Here is a 23718-nt window from a genome sequence, read left to right as displayed (position 1 = left end):
TGCACAATACTCATTGAGTTGTGCTACATCCCTATTGTAAGTGCATTTTGATCTTTTAAGATCAGTTGTTTGAGGATACTGCACCATCCTGGTTTATGTTTGTTTTTATAGAAGACTACATACAGTTTTAGAAGCCTGATATTTGATGAGCCTGCCTAGTCCAGTCCTTTTGTGAGTGGAACTTACACATCTTATTATACCTACTTTTTTGACAATATTACACTAATGTTTTGTTTTTGTTTTCTTCCCTTATGTGTATGCGCTCCATCATTTTTGGTTGACTTCTGTATACACTTCGAGGAAGAGTGTTGTTTGGTAGCTGCTCGCATTTTGGGAAGTATTTGACTTTTTATTTATTGTTATTTATATTCACGTGGTTTCTTGGTTTTTTATTTGCGTTTATGAGACTATGATCCAGGTCCCCTGCAGCGCTGCAGGGGACCTGGATCCTCCTGTCTTATGCCCCCCATTTAAGCCCCCCCCAAACTTACCGGTGCTTGTGACTCCCCGGTGTGTAGCCGGGACAGCGTGTAGACGTCTAGGCGATTCGCGTAGACAACTTCCGCTGCAGCCAGAAGGAGGTGCGGTTAGCAGCGAGAGTTGTCTGCGTCCATCACACGGGCCGTCCTCGGCTGTCAGAGATCAGAGTTCCCCCGCACCGGTGTCAGAGATCAGAATTCTCTCTGACAGCTGGGGAAGGTCTGTGCGATGGACGCAGACAACCGGATTGACTTAGGGGCTGATGGAGCTGCAGCTCCAGGCCCCTACCTTAAAATAGGCCCAGTCAGGACCGAACTGACTGGGCCTATGCGGCCTCTACGGCCGCATTAACACAGGGCATAAGGGGCACCTGCCCCTTAAGTCTGCCACAACTGCGACCGGGTCCGCCACTCTAATGGGCCAGGAAGCCCCCACCAGGGCCGGCCTTACGGGTGTGCGGCCGCACAGGGTTTAAATTATGTGCTGCCCTGTGCGGCCGCAGACCCCTAAGGCCGGCCCTGGTGGGGACTTCCCGGCCCCTTAGAGTGGCGGACCCGGTCGCAGTTGCGGCGGGCTTAAGGGGCAGGTGCCCCTTATGCCCTGTGTTAATGCGGCCGTAGAGGCCGCATAGGCCCAGTCAGTCCGGTCCTGCCGCGGGCCCGGCCGCAGTTGCTGCTTGCTCCGGCAACAAGGTAAGTAGGGTGAGGGAGGGGGGTGCAGTGAGAAGGGGCAGAGGGGATAGATAGTGAGAGGGGGTACATAGTGAAAAGGGGGAACATAGTGAGAAGGGGCAGATAAGATGGGGAGAGTCGGTAGTGTGAATGCGTATGAGAATGAATGAATGAATAAATGTGTGGATGAATTGTGTGAATGCGTATGACAATTAATGAATTCATGTGTGGATGAATTGCTTGAATGATTTGTGAGACTGCATTAATGAATGCGTTAATGATTTGTGTGAATGAGTAAATGCAAAGATGGTACATGAAGGGTGGGCTTTAACAATAAATAAATAAATAAAAATGGGCTGCTCGGGCCTATTTTTTGTCCCAGTCCGGGCCTGTATATATATGATAGACATTTCACTTACCTTTGCAATATCCACATTTTTTCACAATATTTGCACTTTAGAAAAGATGTACAGATTTTAGAAGCTATTAAATAGAACATTCTACTGAATCCTTTGATGAGCCTGTTTTATCCAGCCTGCTTGTGAGTGGATCTGACACCATATTAAATCTTTTTCAGTGTTAACATATTGCACTATTATTGTATTTTATTTTTTCCCTATGTATATGCGCTCCATGGTTTATCATTCGACTTTGCACCTCTTGTAATGCTGATCTTTCACCTGCGTCACAAAAGCCGCTGATCTGCTGTGACCAGCCTGCACTACAAATTACACAAAAAAATGATCTGCACACTTACATGGGTAGCACACAATGATGTCCAACTGTTAGTAATCAGTAACAAGGTGCAGGGTGTTGTTTGGATGGCGTATAGATTCCCCCTTGATTTTGCAGGGTTTTGTATGATATATAGCCCCAGGGGGAGTATGTGTTGCACCAGATTATGATATGTTTCTATATGAGCCCCTGGGGTGGGAGTATGTGTTGCACCAGATTATAATGTTTCTATATGGGCCCCTGGGGTGGAGCATACGGAGAGCTGGTGCATACACCTGGACTGACACAGGATCCAGGCCAGGAGTTTAGGCTGACTCCAATGCACTGGTCAGTTGCAAGTAATTAGCTGCACTGACTGCAATAAAGCCTTACCTGTTGGACAGAGAAAAAAGAGAGTGAGTTTTTGTGTGGAAGCAGCAGGGCTTGCTATGTACACAAGAAACCACCATCAAGGTTGGTGAGGGGGGCATGGCTTGGCAGAGCTCAGTGATGGCCGCACATTAGCTGAGTTCTGCTTCCATCAGGATCACGGGCGGCATATACGCGGCAGACACTCACCCATATCCCGCGAGGAGAGCACCTTACCTCGACGGGTCCGGCGTATGATCCTGCTAAATGGCTCCCAGAGCCGCTAAGCGGCAGGACCGGCAAGAAAAGCAGGGGAATATCTTCACCTGAGGAAACGCAGGAGAGGCCTAGTTCTGGAGAGGCATCACCTGCATCAGACGTTCCTGCAGAAGACTCTGAAGTAAGTTTCCAATTTCTGAAAAAGCCCTTAAAGCTATGTTGCTAGACCTACGCAGTTCTCTACAAGGAGATTTACGTGAACTAGCTCAAGAAATAAAAATTGATATTCAAGCCCTAGGAGAAAGAACCTCCCATTTGGAAAATAAAATGGAGGAATTCAGCAATGCTCATAATGATTTAGTAGACCGGTTTAACCTACTTGAAGAAGATCACAAAATACTCAAAACTAAATTGGCCAGCATGGAAGACCGTAGTAGACGTAATAACCTTCGAATTAGGGGCATAGCAGAATCTGTGACACCGCAGCAGCTCACTGATTTTCTGGCAGGATATTTTAAGGCCCTAGTCCCTGATCTATCAGATATGGATATTAGTTTAGACCGTGTCCACCGTCTGCCTAAACCTGCACACCTTACCTCATCGGCGTCGAGAGATGTTATTACACGGATCCATTTCTTTCAAGCTAAAGAAAAGATTATGCAGGCAGTAAGCACCAAAGATATTCCTGAGGCTTTTAAAGATTTGTCTATTTTTACAGATCTCTCTGCGTATACACTGGCCCAGAGATGGTTATTTTGACGATGGATTCCGGCAACCGCGCAGACTCTTACGGGGTAGGACCCCTCTTTATTCCATCCACTCACTTACTTAGCCCCTCTCTTGATAATAGCGTCTGTTCTAATTCCGTTCTCCTACGGCATGACTCTTAATATTCTATCTATGAATGTACGAGGCTTAAACTCCCCCCATAAAAGGGAATTGGCACTGCGGGAAGCCACCAAATCAAAAGCCACGGTATCTTGTTTTCAAGAGACACACTTTGTTAGGAAATGTGCTCCTAAATTATATTCCCCTGCTTTCCCCACTCACTACTCGGCAATGTCAGATTCTGAAAAGAAAGGGATCTTCATATTATTTAGTAAAGACTGCTCTTTTCAGTTGACTTATAAATATGCAGACCCACAAGGTAGATTGCTTATTTTGTCAGGTTCTCTAGATGGCGATCTTATTATGATTGCTAATTTATATGCTCCAAATGCAACACAATTATCATTTATTAAACAGAGCCTGGGGAGATGTGCGAAGGAATGGAGCGGTAGACTTATTATATGTGGCAATTTTAATATGATAATTGATAAAGGCCTGGACTCCACCTCTACATCTTCGTCAATTTATGTTGGGAGACACATATTTACCCACCCTACTAAACTACAACAACTACTGACTGAGTTTGAGCTTCATGATGTTTGGAGATGTCAGCATACAACCGAACGGGACTACACCTTCCATTCGGCTCCCCACAACACCTACACTCGTATTGACTTTTTCCTCATGGACAAACTTACACTGCAGACCATTGCGTCTTCCACTATCGGAGACATAACATGGCCCGACCATGCCCCAATTATAATTTGCATGCCCATATCGATGCCTTCATCCAGAGACAGGCGCTGGAGGTTAAATGAATCGCTTCTTTTAAACTCTGACCTCCTACACACATTACACACTGAACTTCAACAATTCTTTACAACCAACCTGACCCCAGACGTCCCACTCTCTACTACCTGGCTAGCCCATAAAGCCTTTGTCAGGGGCCTCTTTATCCAACATGGAGCCCATCTTAAAAAAACGTACACTGCCAAGCTTGATGAACTTTGCGTCCAATTGTCCACACTCAATGACCTCAACAAGCTAGTGCCCTCAACTACACTCGCATTACAAATAGCGGATGTTAAGACGCAATACCATCTACTACTCACACACTCAGCTACCGCACTCTGAAATCTCAAACAAGTGTTTTATTCAAAGGCAATAAAGCCGATAGATTTCTAGCTAATAAACTTAGGAAAAAACACGCTCTGTCCAGAATCCCTTACCTCTCTTCCCAGGAACCCTAAACTTATTGCTAATGCATTTGCTCAATACTATGCTAAACTGTATAATCTTAAAGACGATACAAATACATCACAGCCCTCTCTCTCCTCCATAGTCAAATTCTTATCCTCTCTTCAGCTACCACGGCTCTCTCCAGGCGCGCAGACAGCCCTCGCGGACCCCATCACCTCACTAGAGATCAAGGTTGCCCTAAAACAACTTAAACCACATAAGTCCCCAGGGCCTGATGGTTTTCCCAACTCATACTTATACTACCTTCGCTGATATCCTACTCACATATCTGACAGATGTTTTTAACTGTTTTTTTCGCAACGGTATCACCCCACGGGAGATGCTTGAGGCCTTGATAATCACTATACCCAAACCTGGCAAACCTACCACCATATGCCCAAACTTTCGCCCTATTTCATTGTTAAATACTGACATTAAGTTGTACGCGAAAGTACTGGCCAATTGGTTAAATACTTACCTCCCTACATTAATCCATAAGGACCAGGTAGGCTTTATTCCGGGTAGACAGGCCCCGGATAACACTAGACTTCTCATAGATATTATTGCGGACTCTGAAAATACTAAACAGGAGTTACTACTCTCACTCAATGTCGAAAAGGCATTTGATCGCCTCCACTGGGGTTACATGACACATACCCTCAAAACGTTTCATATTCTGATCCGTTTATCACTGCCGTCACCGCCCGGTATGATTCACCATCAGCGAAAGTTCTTTATTCAGGTTTCTATTCTGACAGCTTTTGCATTACTAATGGCTCCCGTCAGGGATGCCCTCTCTCATATTTGTATTGCTTTAGAACCCTCGGCAACCGCAATAAGAAATCATACCCTCATTCAGGGGTTTTCATTTAAAGGTCAAATCCATAAAATCAGCCTATTCGCAGATGCCAATCTTTCGCAAACCCTTATATCGATCCCTCCTCTAATACAATACAATATATTGATGAATATGGCAAGGTTTCCTACTATAAAAACAATTCCACTCAATATACCTACACATAGCTTATCTTTACTTCAACGCCATTATCCTTTTGATTGGAGGAAAGACTTTTTGCATTACCTCGGTATCAAACTGACAAAACACTTTTCTTCTTTATTCCACACTAATTTTGACAAATTATGGCCAACTATCAGACATGATCTCCATACGTGGACCAAATTTGAGATATCCTGGTTAGGACGGATTGCTGCTGCCAAGATGGCTGCTCTCCCTAAATTAATGTACCTCTTTCAAGTGCTCCCCATACCACTTCCTTCCAATGCCTTGCAACATTACCAAGCCTCGTTCTCCGCATTTATTTGGGACAATAAGAAACCAAGATTGGCCAGGTCGATTCTAAAATTCCCGATACGTAAAGGGGGACTTGGATTTCCAGACCTTATATCTTATCACAAGGCTACACAAGCGTCTGAGCGTCCCAGATGGTTGGAACTGGAATCTACGTTTCTAACACCCTACCACATCACAGAATTTTTGTGGTTCCCACCATCTTTATTCCCAAAACTAAAATCGGCCCTTCCTAGCACTCAGTGTTCTCTGCGTGTCTGGAGAGAGGTTATGTCCAAGCTTCTACCCTTCCCAGCTGCCCTTCCCTATGCCCCTTTATCACTGCTATCCCACTTCAACTTCACGCTTGGATGCCTTCACACTTGGATCTTCAACTTCACGCTTGGATGCCTTTGGGTATCCAAACCATTGGCCAAATCATGACGAAGACTGGATTGATTTCATTTCCAGAACTTCGAACAAGATACGGCCTTCCCCCTTCTGAGCAATACACATTTCTCCGACTCAGCAGTATGTTACGGAAGATATCCACCCACCCAGACGGTGACGGAGACTGTAAACTGTTGGCTTTCTTACTCTCCCCAGGCTCTACGAAACAATGCTATTGTCACACATACCTGCCCAAATAAATTGCTCTATATGAAAACATGGGAAAAAGAACTCAACATAGAATTCTTGGAACACGAATGGTCGTCCGCGATATCTAGATATATTGGCATTTCCCGTTGTAGTAATCATTTTGAAACCAACCGGAAAGTTCTATTTTGGTGGGATATGGTCCCGACTAGGTTGGCCGCGATTTTCCCAACTTGCTCCAACCTTTGCTGGAGATGCCGGAAAGCCCCTGGCTCGATGAGTCATATTTGGTGGCATTGTCTTGTTATACAAAAGTTTTGGAGGCAATTTTTTGCCCTCCTCAACTCATTTCTAGACTCTAAGATACTTCCTACTATTAAAATAGGATTGGTAGACATGCTACCTAGAAGCATCGCCCCATGTTATAGATAGCGAGACACTGGAGGTCCACTAGCCCGCCATCCCTGCCACAATTCAGGGAAGACCTAACCTTTATCGAACATATAGAGGCAATGACATACACTAAGTTTGATCGTCTGGAAGCCCGCACAAAAATATGGATGATTTGGCATCTACTTGCTTTATCCTATCATATAGGTGAAGGCGAGGGTGAGGTGGGGGATGTTAGATAGGAGCCGGATAGTGTTCCGGGTGTAGCCTGCTTCTCCTGGGCCCTTGACCCCGCGACTCTCCACAGTTGGTGTCGCCGGCTTGTTGGCCATTCTTAGAGGGAGGCCGGATTTACTACCGGGCCGGACGGCCTTGGATGGAGGAGAGATGTACATCACCCTTGTTTTTTCTTTCTTTTTGTTATTTGGTTCCTATTTTTTTTACATATCGCGGACAACACCATGTTCCAAGTATGGAAAGCATACTGTTATATACATGTTATGGTTCACAGCTGGTCCTCGAGACTCCTCTGTGTTTTATGCAGATGTTTCTTTATGTGCTGACGCATCCTTCAATTGGACTTTACTAACTCTATTTGTTCATATTCACGTGAGCGGTCCACTGATGCCGTGACCTTCTTCGCCCTGCGGCGATTTCAACCTATTTAAGATATAAGTAACATCTCGGACATGCTGTATCTAGGACCTGTATTGTACTTTATTGACTGTTTGTGGTTCTTGTAATGTATGAACATGCTATTCTTTTTAATGACCAATAAACAACAATTTGGTTAAACAAGCAGAGCTTTATCAACCGAAAAAAAAAATTAATCCGGATGAGACCACCATTATGGTCTAATCTAGAAGAAAAAGAAGCATATTTTCAAATTTAGTACACTAAATTCAAGTATTACCAAACAAAATTACACCTAGGAACACTAGTAGAATGCACTCTCATCCTTAACTGTCTTACCCTTTTCCACCACAGGAGGGTAGACATTAGCTTCGTAAAAAATATATTTTCTGGTTTATTCAGCATAATCAAGAATGTAATAGTCTTAACAGTCCAAATACACTTACTCTATAATTTGTTGCTTGGATCAACCCCAGTGTCCGTGAAGTCAACTTGCGTAGACGTGAGAATGTTGAATGCTTCAGGATTCTGCTCTCGAAGTTGATGGCACACCTGGAACCCGCCTACCATTTCACTCTCACCTCCAGATTCTGCTTGTTTCAAACAGTGGAGAAACTGTACCTGTTAAGTGCGATATAAATGAGTTGTTATATATCTACATGCTTCGTTTAACTTTGGCTCAAACTACCGGACCCTTTCGCACGAAAAGGATATTGTAGATTATTTTAGTATGCCATTGTAGTGGTTTTTACAGTTCTAGAACAGATGACGGGCAGCGGTTTTTGGAATACTCACTGAAATAAAGTTCTGGTCTTCTTAATACTTTCATGTGTTTTTTTTTTTTGTAGAAATGACTGCAGAAAAATATCACAGTGGAAATCCTTAAGAGGACAGCATAATCAAAATGATTATCCTGTTAAATATATACATATTTAACAATTTAACCAACAAAGCATGTTTAACATCTGGACAGTAAAGTTCTTCTTACATCTGGTACTGAAAGCTAAATATACAGAATTACCGTATTTGCTCGATTATAAGACGACCCCCCAAATCTTAATATTAATCTAGGAAAAAAGTTTAACCAGTAAATGTTAATTCATCTAAACAATTTTTTTTTAATAAAAGCTATGATTGAGAAAAATATTTTGGTTTTATTTCCTTCTATATCCCTATATGCCACTGTGCCCCATGATATGCCTTTTAACCCTCTAAATGCCACTGTGCCCCATGATATGCCTTTTAACCCTATATGCCACTGTGCCCCATGATATGCCTTTTGATCACCTATGTGCCACTCTGCCTCCAGAAATGCCTTATACCCCTATATGCCACTCTGGCATTTAGAGGGTTAAAAGGCATATGGGGCAGAGTGGCATATAGGGAGGTTTAAGGCATTCAGGAGGCAGAGTGGCGTATAGAGGGTTAAAAAGGAATTTCTGGAGGCAGAGTGGCATTAAGGGGGTTAAAAGGCATTTCACAGAGCACTCGGCCTCCAGAAATGCCTTATGCCCCCCATTTAACACTCCCCCGCCCCCCCCAAACTTACCGGTGCTTCTGACTTCCCTGTCATGTAGCTGGAACAGCGTGTAGATCCCACGCACTTATGCTGCAGCCGGAAGGAGGCGTGGCTAGCAGCGGGGGGTGTCTGCCTCCATCGCGCAGACCTTCCCCGACTGTCAGAGATCAGAGTTCCTCACACCGGTGTGGCACCGGCATGGGGAACTCTGATCTCTGACAGCCAGGGGAAGGTCTGCGTAATGGACGCAGACAACCCCCGCTGCTAGCCACACCTCCTTCCTGCTGCAGCGGAAGTTGTCTACGCGAATCGCGTAGACATCTACACGCTGCCCCAGCTACACACCGGGGACTCAAAAGTACCGGTAAGTGGGGGTGGGGGGTGGGGGCAGGAGGATCCAGGTCCCCTGCAGCTGCGGGGGATCTGGATCTTAGTCGTCTCATAGTCAGACCTATTTGAGGTCTGATTATAAGACGACCCCGATTATAAGACGAGGGGTATTTTTCAGAGCATTTGCTCTGAAAAAAACCTCGTCTTATAATCGAGCAAATACGGTATATATAATAAATTAGAGTTTGGGTACATCCTTGTAATCTTAAAATGTAAAGTTAACAATTTAGAATAACTTCTGGTTCTGTTCCAGCTCCATGTATGTTTAATGAAACATGAGTGTATGCTATGATTCTGAATGAACCCCACTCCTATAATGCTTGGCTAGTAACCTGGAAATTGGAGAAGAACTTCCAGAATGCTGTTGTCAAGAGAAGCCTTCAAGAGATTACCTTTGTAATCATTATTGTACTATAGTTTGATCTGAATACAGTTTGTAATGTTAATTTTTTTAAGAAGAAGCCAGTTGATGACATAATAAAACCTGGATTTACTTTAAAAAAAAAAAAAAAAGTTGGTGAGATTACGTTCTGTTTAGACCCTGATTAGTGAGGCACTTCTATGTTAGTAAATGCTCAGACGAGCTAGGCTTTTGTTTATAGGGAATATGTGTTCTGTATAATCCTGTTAAACTCTGCATACATGGATTACAAATAAATTGTGGTTGATTACCTCACCGAGACGGTGGCTTTAATACCCTAGAGGACCGTGCTGTTTGGTGCCCTCTGTGGGTGCAGGATCACACAGTCCATAGCAGGACTCACCAATTCTTTTGCCAGGCACTTTGCACCTCTTGTAATGCTGACTTTTCACCTGCATCACAAAAGCCACTGATCTGCCACTTAGCCTGCACTACAAATTATTAAAAAAAAAAAAAGATCTTACATGGGTAGCACACAATGATGTCCAACTATTAGTAATATCAGTCCATAGCAGGACTCACCAATTCTTTTGCCAGGTACTTTGCACCTCTTGTAATGCTGATTTTTCACCTCTCTGCTCTAACAACTACAACCAACTAGAATTTAAAAAAAATATATATATATATAATATAAAAGACATCAGCAGTCAGAAATTATTAGGTTAACTAAGGGGTAGAATAAACATTTCCTTCCCTGGCCAATATAAGGATTGCTTTTGTAAAAATGCAAAACTAGAAATAGCTGCAAGGGTTTAATTAATGCATTTTTTAAGTACAATACAAGTATATACGTCAATCAAATAAAAAATGAGACTAAAATATATATAAAAATTCAGCACAACTAATAATAAACAGCATGAAATCAAGATTATATATATATATATATATATATATATATATATATATATATTACTCAACAAAATACGATCACCAATTCACAAGCTAATAATATATGTAAATCTAAAATAATATAATATATTTAATATAATAATTTGTAAAAACAAACAAAAAAAAGCGGGGAATCTAGTTTGAAACAGTTTATCGCTCAACACAAGCCACCACGCTGTCAGCCCACCGCCAAAATAGGCGCGAAACACTGCACATGGCCCTTATAAAGACTGTTTGCCAGTCTTTCAGGCACATTACTGGCAAACTGCGCATGCCTATATTGCGGGATTCGCTAGACTTGCGCTACTTCCGGTAATATCGCAGGCGCAAGTCTCTGTTGTTGCCCCACCGTTAAAAATAGTGTCAGTACAGCGGCTGTCACCCGGAGGATTTCCCCCTTCACCCGGAGACTCTGAGAATCTGAGTTCCCAGGTATGATTATTTCTTCTCAAGATATTGGTGATTTGGTTGAATTTTCTCCTCTGAGATCTTGTGAAATAAGATAAATACTGGAAGGCAAGGCTATCTATGTATAGGCCATCCTTGACCAAATTAGATCTGCTGGTTTTAAGCAGCAGTTCTTTAAATTTAAAAGATTGAAAGCAGATAATAAGGTCTCTTGGTTAATTTTCTGGCACATTATTCGGATTCAGGGATATTCATTGTCTTAAATTATTTTGTCTGGCTCAATCTTCTAAGACAACCAACTTGGATTCCCTGTCCTCCATCTTTTTCTTTAAAAGCTTATTTCGTTCATTTAATAAATCGTCCTTTAGTATGTTTGTTTTTTGTTCAATTGTTTTTATATTCTCCAAAAGTTCTCCTACTTGACTTTTGATCTTATAGGAATTTGCATTAATTTGTTTAGTAGTTGCCTCAAGTTGGTTTTTCAAGTAGGTTTTTAGAAATTCAGGGGTAATATATGTTCCTTCCTGGCTCTCTATGCTGCATGAGGAGTCTAAGCATGATGCCATAAGGATTGAATCTTCCATTAATTTTTCCTTATGTAATATTTCATGTTTTAAATGCTTTTTCTTTTCTCGGTCTTTTTTTGGCAGAAAGTTTTCTTAAGGCTTTTTAGAAGCCATCCTCCTCCATATGGTGTTAGAAAAAAAGAAAAAGCCTCTTTATTGTTTTTATGAACAGCCCCAGTTGTCAGCTTAATATGCTCCACTAAACAGCCACAGTCTGTTATCCTTAAACTCTCGAGCACAGAGCTTTTATTACTTCAATAAAGAGTTGTTCTATTAGGCAAGGTCTTTTGGAGCAATTATATTGAGATGAATTAGGCTGAAACCTTGTGCTTTAAAAAAAGGCCCCACTGGAACGCCATGTTGTAGATTCTCCCTTAAATAATCAGTTACACCCATAGTAATTGGTGCAGAACCATGATGATATATGTAACTAGGAGCTTGAAGCTGCGATATAGGCACAAAAACAAACCAATAAATAAATAAATGAGGTACTTATCACTTGCAATTAACTGGAAGAGGTAGGAGAGACTTTTCTCTCTTATTTGTCGGAATATTTGAATTCACTCCTTAGCCTCGCGTCTTGCATATGAGGGGAGCCGACAGGCAAAAAAAAAATGCAGCCTTCACGGGGTGCTAGCTGTGTCCTGGCCGTATCCACCACTCTCACGTCATCACACGCATCCCAAACCCAGAATTAATTATTTTAAATGTTTTCGTATATTATGTAAATTCATTCCTGTGTCAAGTGGCTGCATGTGTCTGTTTGCTAGTGCCTGCCCCGACAATACTACTGATCCTCTGTCTCTTTCCTTTCTCTGGGGAAACAATTCTTTGAATAGTGTAGAAATTCAGTCCCGTGCAACGTGGCTTCATGACCATGGGTGTAGGAACCGCTAAAAATCTGGGGGGGACACTATCTACCCTCTCCCTACCCCCCTTCTCACTAGCTACCCTCTTCCTACCCTCCCTTCTCACTAGCTACCCTCTCCCTACCACCCCATTCACACTAGCTACACTCTCCCTACCCCCTTTCTCACCAGCTACCCTCTCCCTACCCCCCCTTCTCACTAGCTACCTTCTCCATACCCCCCCTTCTCACTAGCTACCTTCTCCATACCACCCCCTTCTCACTAGCTACCCTCTCCCTACCCCCCCTTCTCACTGTCTACCCCAGGGGTGTCCAAGTTTTTTCTGCAGTGGGCCACTTCATCAGAATTGTATATATGCGCGGGCCGCACTCATTTTTCACTGTGAGAAAATATGGCCTTTAATAAAATATGCAGATTAAAATAAAGTAAATGACACAAAACCTTTACTTTTCCTCTCACTGATTTCTGGGCCTAGAAAGTTTTGTGACTACAAATTCAGGACTCAGGATAATTAAAAATGAAATAGTTCTATTTATTCTAGGGATGCACCAAAATGAAAATTCTGGACCAAAACATTCACAGTTCACTTAGCCAAAACCGAAAATGACCCCCCACCTAATAAAAACTCACATTTTTAATAAAAGTAGGTAACACACCACAATTGGACAAAAAAAAAATAGCAATCACACTCCTATCATGCCAAGTCAGCCAGTACATGCTGGCACAGGGTGGCTGTAAGTGATGTGCAGACCCCATACTGCTGGCAGCATCAATACACAAGGGGGGCAGCTAGCTAGGTTTCCGCATGTACTGGCTGACTTAGTAACATAGTAACATAGTTCATAAGGTTGAAAAAAGACCAAAGTCCATCAAGTTCAACCTATATACATATTGTGTCCCTACTGTGTTGATCCAGAGGAAGGCAAAAAAACCCTTATGAAGCAGATGCCAATTGCCCCATACCAGGGGGAAAATTCCTTCCCGACTCCAAATATGGCAATCAGAATAAATCCCTGGATCAACGTTCTGTCCCTATTAATCTAATATCCATAACTTGTAATATTATTGCTTTCAAGAAACACGTCCAGGCTCCTTTTGAACTCTTTTATTGAGTTTGCCATAACCACTTCCTCTGGCAGAGAGTTCCATAATCTCACCGCTCTTACTGTAAAGAACCCCCGTCTGTGCCGGTGTAGAAACCTTCTTTCCTCCAACCGTAGAGGATGTCCCCTTGTTATAGATACAGTCCTGGGTATAAATAGGTCCTGGGAGTGATCTCTGTACTGTCCCCTTATATATTTATACATAGTTATTAAATCCCCCCTAAGCCGTCTTTTTTCCAAACTAAATAACCCTAATTCTGATAATCTTTCTGGGTACTGTAGTCCTCCCATTCCCCTTATTACTCTGGTTGCCCGTCTTTGAACCCTCTCCAGCTCCACTATATCTTTCTTGTACACTGGTGCCCAGTACTGTACACAGTATTCCATGTGTGGTCTGACTAGTGACTTGTACAGTGGTAGAATTATTTCCTTGTCGTGGGCATCTATGCCCCTTTTGATGCACCCCATGATTTTATTTGCCTTAGCAGCAGCTGCCTGACACTGGTCGCTACAGGTAAATTTACTGTTAACTAAAACTCCTAAGTCCTTTTCCATGTCAGTCGTCCCCAGTGTTTTCCCATTTAATACATATTCCCAGCCTGGATTTTTCTTCCCCATGTGCATAACCTTACATTTATCTGTGTTGAACCTCATCTGCCACATCCCAGCCCAAGCCTCCAACCTATGCAGATCCATTTGTAATCGTGCACTGTCCTCTATTGTGTTAACCACGTTACAGAGCTTAGTATCGTCTGCAAAGATTGATACTTTACTATACAATCCCTCTACAAGGTCATTAATAAATATATTAAAAAGAATAGGACCCAAAACTGACCCCTGTGGTACCCCACTAGCAACAGTAACCCACTCAGAGTATGTACCATTAATAACCACCCTCTGTTTCCTATCACTGAGCCAGTTACTTACCCACATACACACATTCTCCCCCAGCCCAAGCATTCTCATTTTATGTACCAGCCTTTTATGTGGCACCGTATCAAATGCTTTGGAAAAATCAAGATATACGACATCCAGCGATTCACCCCGATCCAGTCTTGAGCTCACCTCCTCATAAAAGCTGATCAGGTTAGTTTGACAGGACCGATCCCTTGTAATCCCATGCTGATATGGAGTCATACACTTATTTTCATTGAGATACTCCAAAATAGCATCTCTTAGGAAACCCTCAAACAGTTTACACACAACAGAAGTTAAACTAACAGGCCTATAATTCCCCGGGTCACTTTTTGTCCCCTTTTTGAATATTGGCACAACATTTGCTATGCGCCAGTCCTGGGGAACAGACCCTGTCACTATAGAGTCCTTGAATATTAGAAATAGGGGTCTGTCTATTACATTACTTAACTCCCTTAGAACGCGGGGGTGAATGCCATCTGGACCTGGTGATTTGTCTATTTTGATTTTTTTTAGGCGGCACTGCACTTCTTCCTGGGTTAGACAGGCGACATGTACTGGGGCAGTTATCTCATCCTGCTGTATATTACCTGGCATTTCATTTTCCTCTGTGAATACAGCAGAGAAGAATATATTTAATAGATTAGCTTTTTCCTGATCCCCGTCTATAACTTCTCCCTCATTACTTTTTAAGGGGCCAACGCTTTCATTTTTAACCTTTTTACTATTTATATAGTTAAAGAACATTTTGGGGTTTGTCTTACTCTCTTTGGCAATGAGTCTTTCTGTCTCCACTTTTGCTGCTTTTATCTGATTTTTACATATTTTATTTTTTTCCCCGATAGCTTTTTAGTGCTTCCTCACTGCCTTCCTGTTTTAGTAGCTTAAATGCCTTTTTTTGCCATTTATTACCCCCTTTACATTTTTATTTATCCACATTGGTTTTCTCTTGTTCCTGACTCTTTTATTCCCATACGGTATGTACCTTTCACAGTGAGAATTTAAGATATCCTTAAAAATCTCTCATTGAGTGTCTGTACTCTTGTTTTTGAGGACAAATTTACAGTGTTAAGGGCTTCTCTTAGTTGATCAAACTTTGCCTTCCTAAAGTTCATGGTTCTTGTGGCTCCTCTAAGAGTTCCCTTATTGAAGGACAAGTTATAATGTATCATATTGTGATCACTATTTCCTAGATGCCCCCTGACCTGCACATTAGTTACTCTGTCAGGTCTGTTGGTTAATATTAAGTCCAGTAGGGCGCCCCCTCTGGTCGGGTCCTGTACCATTTGGGACAGATAATTATCCTTACTTATAGTCAGAAACCGGTTTCCTTTATGAGATTCACAGGTCTCTGTTTCCCAGTTTATGTCGGGATAGTTAAAGTCCCCCATAATAACCACCTCATTGTGATTTGCTGCCTTGTTTATTTGCTTTAATAATTGATCTTCTGCTGCTTCCATTATATTTGGTGGCTTATAGCAAACCCCGATCAGTATTTTATTATTTTTCTTTCCATATATTTCTACCCATAATGACTCCACATTATCATTTCCCTCACATATATTCTCCCGCAGTGTGGCCTTTAGGCTGGACTTTACATAAAGGCAAACTCCTCCCCCTTTTCGTTTTTTTCGATCCTTCCTGAATAGACTATAACCCTGTATGTTAACCGCCCAGTCATAGCTATCATCCAACCATGTCTCTGTTATACCCACTATGTCATAGTTTTCTTCAGACATTATTAACTCCAGTTCGTCAGTTTTATTGGTCAGACTTCTGGCATTAGTAAGCATACAATTTAGAGGTGTATGGTTTTTTTCCCTATGAAGCCTATCCCTATTGACTATTCTAACCCCTCCCTCCGCTCCACCCCCAGGTACATTTATAAGCCCCAGCTTTCTATCTACACTATCTTCCCCTTCTATATTGTAGTTTCCCTCCCCCCCTTTACCTAGTTTAAACACTCCTCCACCCTTCTGGCCATCTTCTCCCCGAGCACAGCTGCACCCTCCCCATTGAGGTGCAGCCCATGACTTGGCATGATAGGAATGATTGCTAACAGCAATCACAGTCCCATCATGCCTAGGTTCCAGCACTTACACATCCATGCTATCACACACACACTCATTCATTCATATACTCATTCATTCACAGATTAATTCCCTCAATCACGCATACTGATTTAAACACCCTCCCCACCCCCTTACCTGCACTGCAGCTCCTCGATGCCACTCACAGACTTAAGCAGGGGGCGCGGCCTCCCTCTGCATTCTCTGATACTGCACAGAGGAAGCAGGATGTGATGTGATGTCACGTGAACTCTGCTGGGTTCCGCTTCCTCTGTGCAGTACAGAAGACCCTCCCACAGGTAAGTAGCAGGGCTCTTGTTGTAGCAGGGCTCGAGGTGCGGACTGCGTAAGATCGGTTGCCCTTGCTGCCGATCTTACGCTGGCCGCATTTGTGGCGTTTCTATTGGGTGGGGGTTCCTACGGCCCTGGGGGGGGATTTCTTCATTATCTGTCCCCCCCGCATGAGTTACTGGGGGGGATCTGTCCCCCCGGTTCCTACGCCCATGTTCATGACTATCTGCCAGTGCCTGCCCAGACGCAGTGCTGCTGCTCTTCTGTCTCATCTGTTACTGTGCTGTGCTGTGCAGCAGTGAGTTTGTTGGATACAGAGTGTGCATTCCAGAAGGCACACTAGAAGGGGGAAGATGTGTTATAATTAACTTATATAAATTTGGAGTCATGGAAGCAGGTTGGATGTTCAAGCTTACAGTTCGTTTTAACCATGGCATGTCAATATTGCATAAAGCAAGACATTACATATTTTTGTTTATGTAACCATTTTATCTAGTTTTCACTTTTGTTCACCTCTCTCAGGTATTTTTTGGGAATGTAGATTCTACAAGTGTCCGTAAGAATTTATTTGATCCGCCGGTCATTGCTCGCTTTCTTCGACTCCACCCTACACACACAGGTGCACGTGCTGCTCTACGTATGGAGTTATTTGGCTGTGACATTACAAGTAAGAGTGATTCCTCATCAACACTAATTTGCTACATCCTACATGCATTCTTAATGTTCCGTATTTGCAAGATTTACCTGACTACATTATAAGCTCGGAAAAGCAGGGCTCTCTTTTCTTTTTTTAATAGTTTGCTATCATTTGTGATTTTTAATTTATTTTACTGAATAAGTTGTAACAGCACTACGGAATCTGTTGGCGCTATATAAATAAATGTAATGTAATAAGATTATCAGAATTAGGGTTATTTAGTTTGGGAAAAAAGACGGCTTGGGGGGGACTTAATAACTATGTATAAATATATAAGGGGGCAGTACAGAGATCACTCCCAGGACCTATTTATACCCAGGACTGTATCTATAACAAGGGGACATCCTCTACGGCTGGAGGAAAGAAGTTTTCTACACCAGCACCTTATACTTTATGGTAAGAGCGGTGAGATTATGGAACTCTCTGCCAGAGGAAGTGGTAATGGTAAACTCAATAAAAGAGTTCAAAAGGAGCCTGGACGTGTTTCTTGAAAGCAATAATATTACAAGTTATGGATATTAGATTAATAGTGACAGAACGTTGATCCAGGGATTTATTCTGATTGCCATATTTGGAGTCGGGAAGGAATTTTCCCCCTGGTATGGGGCAATTGGCATCTGCTTCATAAGGGTTTTTTTGCCTTCCTCTGGATCAACACAGTAGGGACACAATATGTATATAGGTTGAACTTGATGGACTTTGGTCTTTTTTCAACCTTATGAACTATGTTACTATGTAAGAGGATGAAATATTTACTGGGCTACCATTACCGGTGGGAAGATACATTAGCACACTATGGGTACAAGCTGGATTTTGACTGGCTGATGCACACTGGAGGCAGGGCATCATGGGCCTGGTGCTAAGGATTTTGGTGGCCGTTTAATGGAAATAAATAAAATAGACAGAATCTTAACTCATCTGCATCGATGTTCATGGGATAAAGATGACATGGGTGGTGATGGGACTAGGAGTAATCAGTACACTAAAAAAGTAATCCTACACCTGAAGCCACAATTTAGTGCCACTAATCCCTTTTAATAAAATATGCAGATTGAAACAGAGTAAATAACACAAAACCAGGACAGGCTCTGCGACACCGACACCCAAACACACACACACCAGGACAGGCTCTGCCACACCGACACCCAAACACACACACCAGGACAGGCTCTGCCACACCGACACCCAAACACACACACACACATCAGAACAGGCTCTGCCACACCGACACCCAAACACACACACCCACACACCAGGACAGGCTCTGCCACACCGACACCCAGACAGACACACACACACACACACACACACACACCAGGACCAGCTCTGTCGCACTGAAGAATAATAAAAAATATTTTCTACACTGCCATTAACGGCCCCTTTAGTATTAATGAATGTGTCCCCCCCCCACAGCCTTGTGTATTACTCCCTTTGTGCATTTATGCCCCCACACCTTTGTTAATGTAATGCCCAACCAACCTCTTGTCTGTTGATGTCCCCACTGCCATATGTATTATCCCCAGCTACCCCCCTATTGATTTTGTAATGCCACAACCCAGCCACCCCCCCTTTTGTATTTCATTTTTGTCCCAAGAATATGCCCCCCTAGAATATGGGTCCACTTTCCTATAACCCCTAACTATTTTTTTGGTAATACTTACATTTATGTGTATTTTTTTTATGACTGTTCTCCAAAATGACGATCCTCTCCCTGTCAGGAGGAACTCTTTCATGGATTGGCTCCATACAGACGACTGTAATGACCCACAGCGCCCAAAGATTGTGTTCAGGAGTTATTGCGCAGTAGCGGAGTTGGACAGGGCCTGGTGCACTCTTCAGGGTGTTGAGCACTTAGAGTTATGCAGCCACATACCAACGCCCTGACATAATAGCGGATGTTGTCCAGTTCAAAACAAAGTAATATCCTGGAGCAGGTATGGGACATAGCTCTACAGATGAATGTGCAGGATGCTGCAGGCTGGGAGTAGGGAAGTTAAGCAGAGTAACAACAGAAACATAGCAAACAAAGGGGGCAGAGAAACATCAACAGAATGAAGGCCCACTCTCTGACGGGAGCACTGTGCAAGTCTTCAGGATTCTGGAATCTCTTCAGAAGGAGAGTCCTTCGGCCAGAGCCGGCCTTAGGTGTTCTGACGCCTTGTGCAGACTGCTCCTCTGGCGCCCCCTGTGACAGAACCCTCCATCACTGGGGCCCCTGGAGAGGCCTGAGAGCCAGCCTCCTCCCTATCGACTATGGGTCCAGGCCTTGTAGAGACTTCTGTGTGTGGATACAGGAGTTCAGTTTCTGCTGATGTACTCCATGTTTTAGCGTCTCAAAACTAACATCAGCTGGACATCCTGTGGTAGGAAAAAGGCTGATTGTCTTAGCATTGTTAATTGTATAGATGTGAAGTGTTTCCCCTGTTATTGTGTCAGTTAGCCCTTGTTTTAAGACCCCCTGTAGGTATGACTAGATGTCACTGCTGCATACCTAATTATCAATTACATAACAGGTAGCTGTTAATCCTGTGAGCTCCTGTTATCCGTGTCCTGCCCATTGTCTTTCTCAAGCCAATTATATGTCTATCGTCATTCCACGTCTACGTCCCCAATTAATGGAATTATTTATGTCTCATGTCATTCTGTCCTTCCCCCGGATATTGTGTTGCAGGATTTGATCTAATTACTTCCTTCCTGACATGGTAATTAGATCATGTGATATTTGTCTTGAACCTTTTCTTACTTGTGTATATATAGCTCTGTCTTTGGTTTTAATAAAGGAGTCCTGTTTTCACTTCAACATGAGTGTTGCCTAATGCTTGGGGTAGGCTGCTATGATCCTTTATTGTCCTTTTCAGGACAATAGCAACGCTGTGTAGCTAAACTTCGGATAGCCACAGTGCCAATGCAGCTTCGGCGCAGCAACGTCCCCCCTTCTATCTACAACGCTGGTTCTGCCTGGCAGTGAAGGGGTTAATTGTTGGTGTCCCGGCAAGGAGGAAGCAACGTTTGGCGGGAGTACCCAGTCGGGGTACAGGTCGGTCCCGTCACCCCCCCATCCCCCCAAAAAAAGAAAGGAAAAAAATCTTGTAACAAAGAAATAGCTTTCATTAAACAAAACAGTTAATCTGCTGTAACAATTTTTTTTTTTTTTAAATATTGAAAAAATTAGACCACAGAAAGCATTTCCTTGGGCCCCGCTCCACGCTCCCTAGCATGCAGTCACCCCCTCCGCTACCACACCAAAAAATTGCCACACTGACTGCAGATTAGGGGGAAGACTGATCCCTGAAATCATTTCCAGTCCATTTGTCCCTCATTCACTAAACCATACCTCTCTTTTCCTTCCTTCCTGTGAACATAGATCAAACACATATAAACAGCATTTGCATCTATAGATCACATACAAACCCCATATTTGCAGGTATGCATAAATGATGTATGGATACATAGCATATCAGGTATAGATCAACAGAATCAACACAAGAACCAAGCTTTGCAGGTATAGATCAATTGAAAATCACATGTTAACTCAGCATTGAAGGTATGGATCAAATAAACAGAATCAGACATACAAACCCTCTATTTGCAGGTATACAATAATAATGTATGGAAACAGAGCATACCAGATATAGATCAACAGAATAACACACACCAGCTTTGCAGGTATAAATCAATTGGAATTCCCATATAAACTCAGCATTAAAGGTATAGAAAAACCCCTAAATTACAGGCATAGATCACAGGTTGCACACCCCAAAGCCAGCTCTGGTGTCCACATTGCCCACATAGAACCTGGTCAGCACCCAGATTACACACATTACAGCCCAGCCTGAGCCAACTTTGTCCCCAAACAGCTCAGTGTAAGACATCTTTGTCAGCAAACTATGTACCCCCTCTTCTCACTATCAATCCCCTCTCCCATTTCTCACTATCTGTCCCTTCTCACTATGTATTCACTTCTCACAATGTACCCCCACTCCCCCCTTCTCACTGTTATGGTGTCACGGACTGGGTCCAAACAGATGACTGAAAGGACCCAGCGCGCCCGATGATTGTATGCAAGAGTCACAGTGCAGTAGTGGAGTTTGGACAGGGACTGGTTGCAGGGTGACCACACTCACCCAGGTGTTGAGCACCTTGGGTAGTGCAGCCAAACACCAGCGCCCTGATATGGCAGCGGATGTAGTCCAGAACAAAGTGAAATCCTGCAGGCACCCTGGAACAGGCATGAGACATCACACAAGAATCACGTGCAGGATGCTGCAGGCTGGGAGTATGGAAGCTAAGCAAAGGGTATATCAGAAACATAACAAGCAAGGGACAGGGAGACCAGGCACGAAACATAACCAGACAAGACATACATGTTACAGGGCACTACAGTGAACCAGACAAGGAATAAACATTACTAGACAAGATATACATGATACAGGGCACAACAAAGGACAGGGAACAAGGCAAGGAACACAGGGGAAGGAGTGAGGAGCCGGAATCCTCGGACGCTTCTCCTTTAAGCAAGGATAGGCCATATTGACTAGGACAAAGGGAGAGGAGAGAGGAACCAGAATCCTCAGATGATACAAGGAAGAAGGGCAAAGGTAAATAAGAGACAAACAAACATGAATACAAGAACTAGCCTGGAACTATATGATAACAATTGGAGATTCCGTCACATCATATGGCCATAGTATGCTTAGCCCACCACTACGCCAAAGTACTCCAATGACGGTGGGTCCTAACGCTAATCCCTGCTGACAGTGGTACGAAACAAACCAAAAATGTAATCAAAACACATAGCACTGAGACATACCTTAGACTGTAGACTGAGACAAACAGAACACACAGGTGGGGCACACCTTATAAAGGAAACAGAGCTGAAGCAAAGAGCTGAAGCAGAAGCAAGGAATGGAAGATCAGAACAAAGCAAAAGGAAATCCAGGAATGGATCGAAGCAAAACAGGGGAACTGAAACGAGAGATATGCAGCTCCGCAGCCTGGGCAGAACGTGACAGTATCCCCCTCCGAATGAGCGGCCTCCGGACGCGAACAGAAACAGCAACAGAAGGAAGGCCCGCTCTGACGGGAGAACTGAAGAAACAAGTCAACCCAGGAACCAGCATACGGAGTCTGAAAAACTTAAGAGTCCTTCGATGACCAGCACTGCCGCTTAGCAGACCAATCTCCTCCAAAACAGGAATCAGAATATCCGAACAGGAATGAGGAAGTTGTCCCAGAAAATCCGCTAGAGACGAGTGAAGGTATCCTCCACCACTTGGCTGGTTGCAGTAAACCTATAGCGATGGAACTGTGTCTTTGCCTGGGGGAACTTCTCGTAGCCCCCTTAAAGAGCGACCGCTGGCGACCAGCACTACTGCTTTGCTGGCTGGAGACACCACATACGGATTCCCTGGTCAAGATGCAGGTCCTCTTCATAACAGGGGTAGGAGAACAGGAACACAGTGGACTATTAGGTCCAGACGAAGGCAAGGCAGATAAGCCACTTGACAGGGCCAACACGACAGCTAACCCACTTGCTGGGCAGACACGACAGGTAACCCACTTGCTGGGCAGACACGACAGGTAACCCACTTGCTGGGCAGACACGACAGGTAACCCACTTGCTGGGCAGACACGACAGGTAACCCACTTGCTGGGCAGACACGGCAGGTAACCCACTTGCTGGGCAGACACGGCAGGTAACCCACTTGCTGGGCAGACACGGCAGGTAGCCCACTTGCTGGGCAGACACGGCAGGTAGCCCACTTGCTGGGCAGACACGGCAGGTAGCCCACTTGCTGGGCAGACGGCAGGTAGCCCACTTGCTGGGCACACGGCAGGTTGCCCACTTGCTGGGCACACGGCAGGTTGCCCACTTGCAGAGCACTCAACCAAGGTAGCCCAGATGCAGGCACTCATACTGGGAGTCCACTAGTGGGGCGCTGGCCGCAACTCAGGAAACCCCCCTTGGTGGGGCACGCTCGGTAGGAAGCCCTATGGAAAGGGCACGCTCGGTAGGAAGCCCTATGGAAAGGACGCACACATCAGGAAACCCTCTGGAAAGGGCACGCTCGGTAGGAAGCCCTATGGAAAGGGCGCACACATCAGGAAACCCTCTGGAAAGGGCACGCTCGGTAGGAAGCCCTATGGAAAGGGT

General features: G+C 43.8%; 1 protein-coding gene across 1 annotated transcript in view; it reads left to right on the top strand.

The window, feature by feature from the left end:
• Positions 1 to 23718, top strand: part of LOC149287639 (coagulation factor VIII-like) — a 112449-nt gene that overhangs the window by 36336 nt on the left and 52395 nt on the right. Inside the window, exon 2 of the mRNA XM_089492657.1 lies at positions 17390 to 17534. Within this exon, the coding sequence (XP_089348783.1) occupies positions 17390 to 17534 (145 nt within the window). The remainder of the gene's footprint in view (positions 1 to 17389; positions 17535 to 23718) is intronic.

This window comes from Sceloporus occidentalis, unplaced genomic scaffold (genome assembly GCF_023333645.1).
Source record: "Sceloporus occidentalis isolate IW3139 unplaced genomic scaffold, rSceOcc1.0.p SCAF_58, whole genome shotgun sequence".
Taxonomy (NCBI): Eukaryota; Metazoa; Chordata; class Lepidosauria; order Squamata; family Phrynosomatidae; genus Sceloporus; species Sceloporus occidentalis.
Note: the sequence above shows the minus strand (reverse complement) of the source record. Positions and strands in the feature narration are given on the sequence as shown.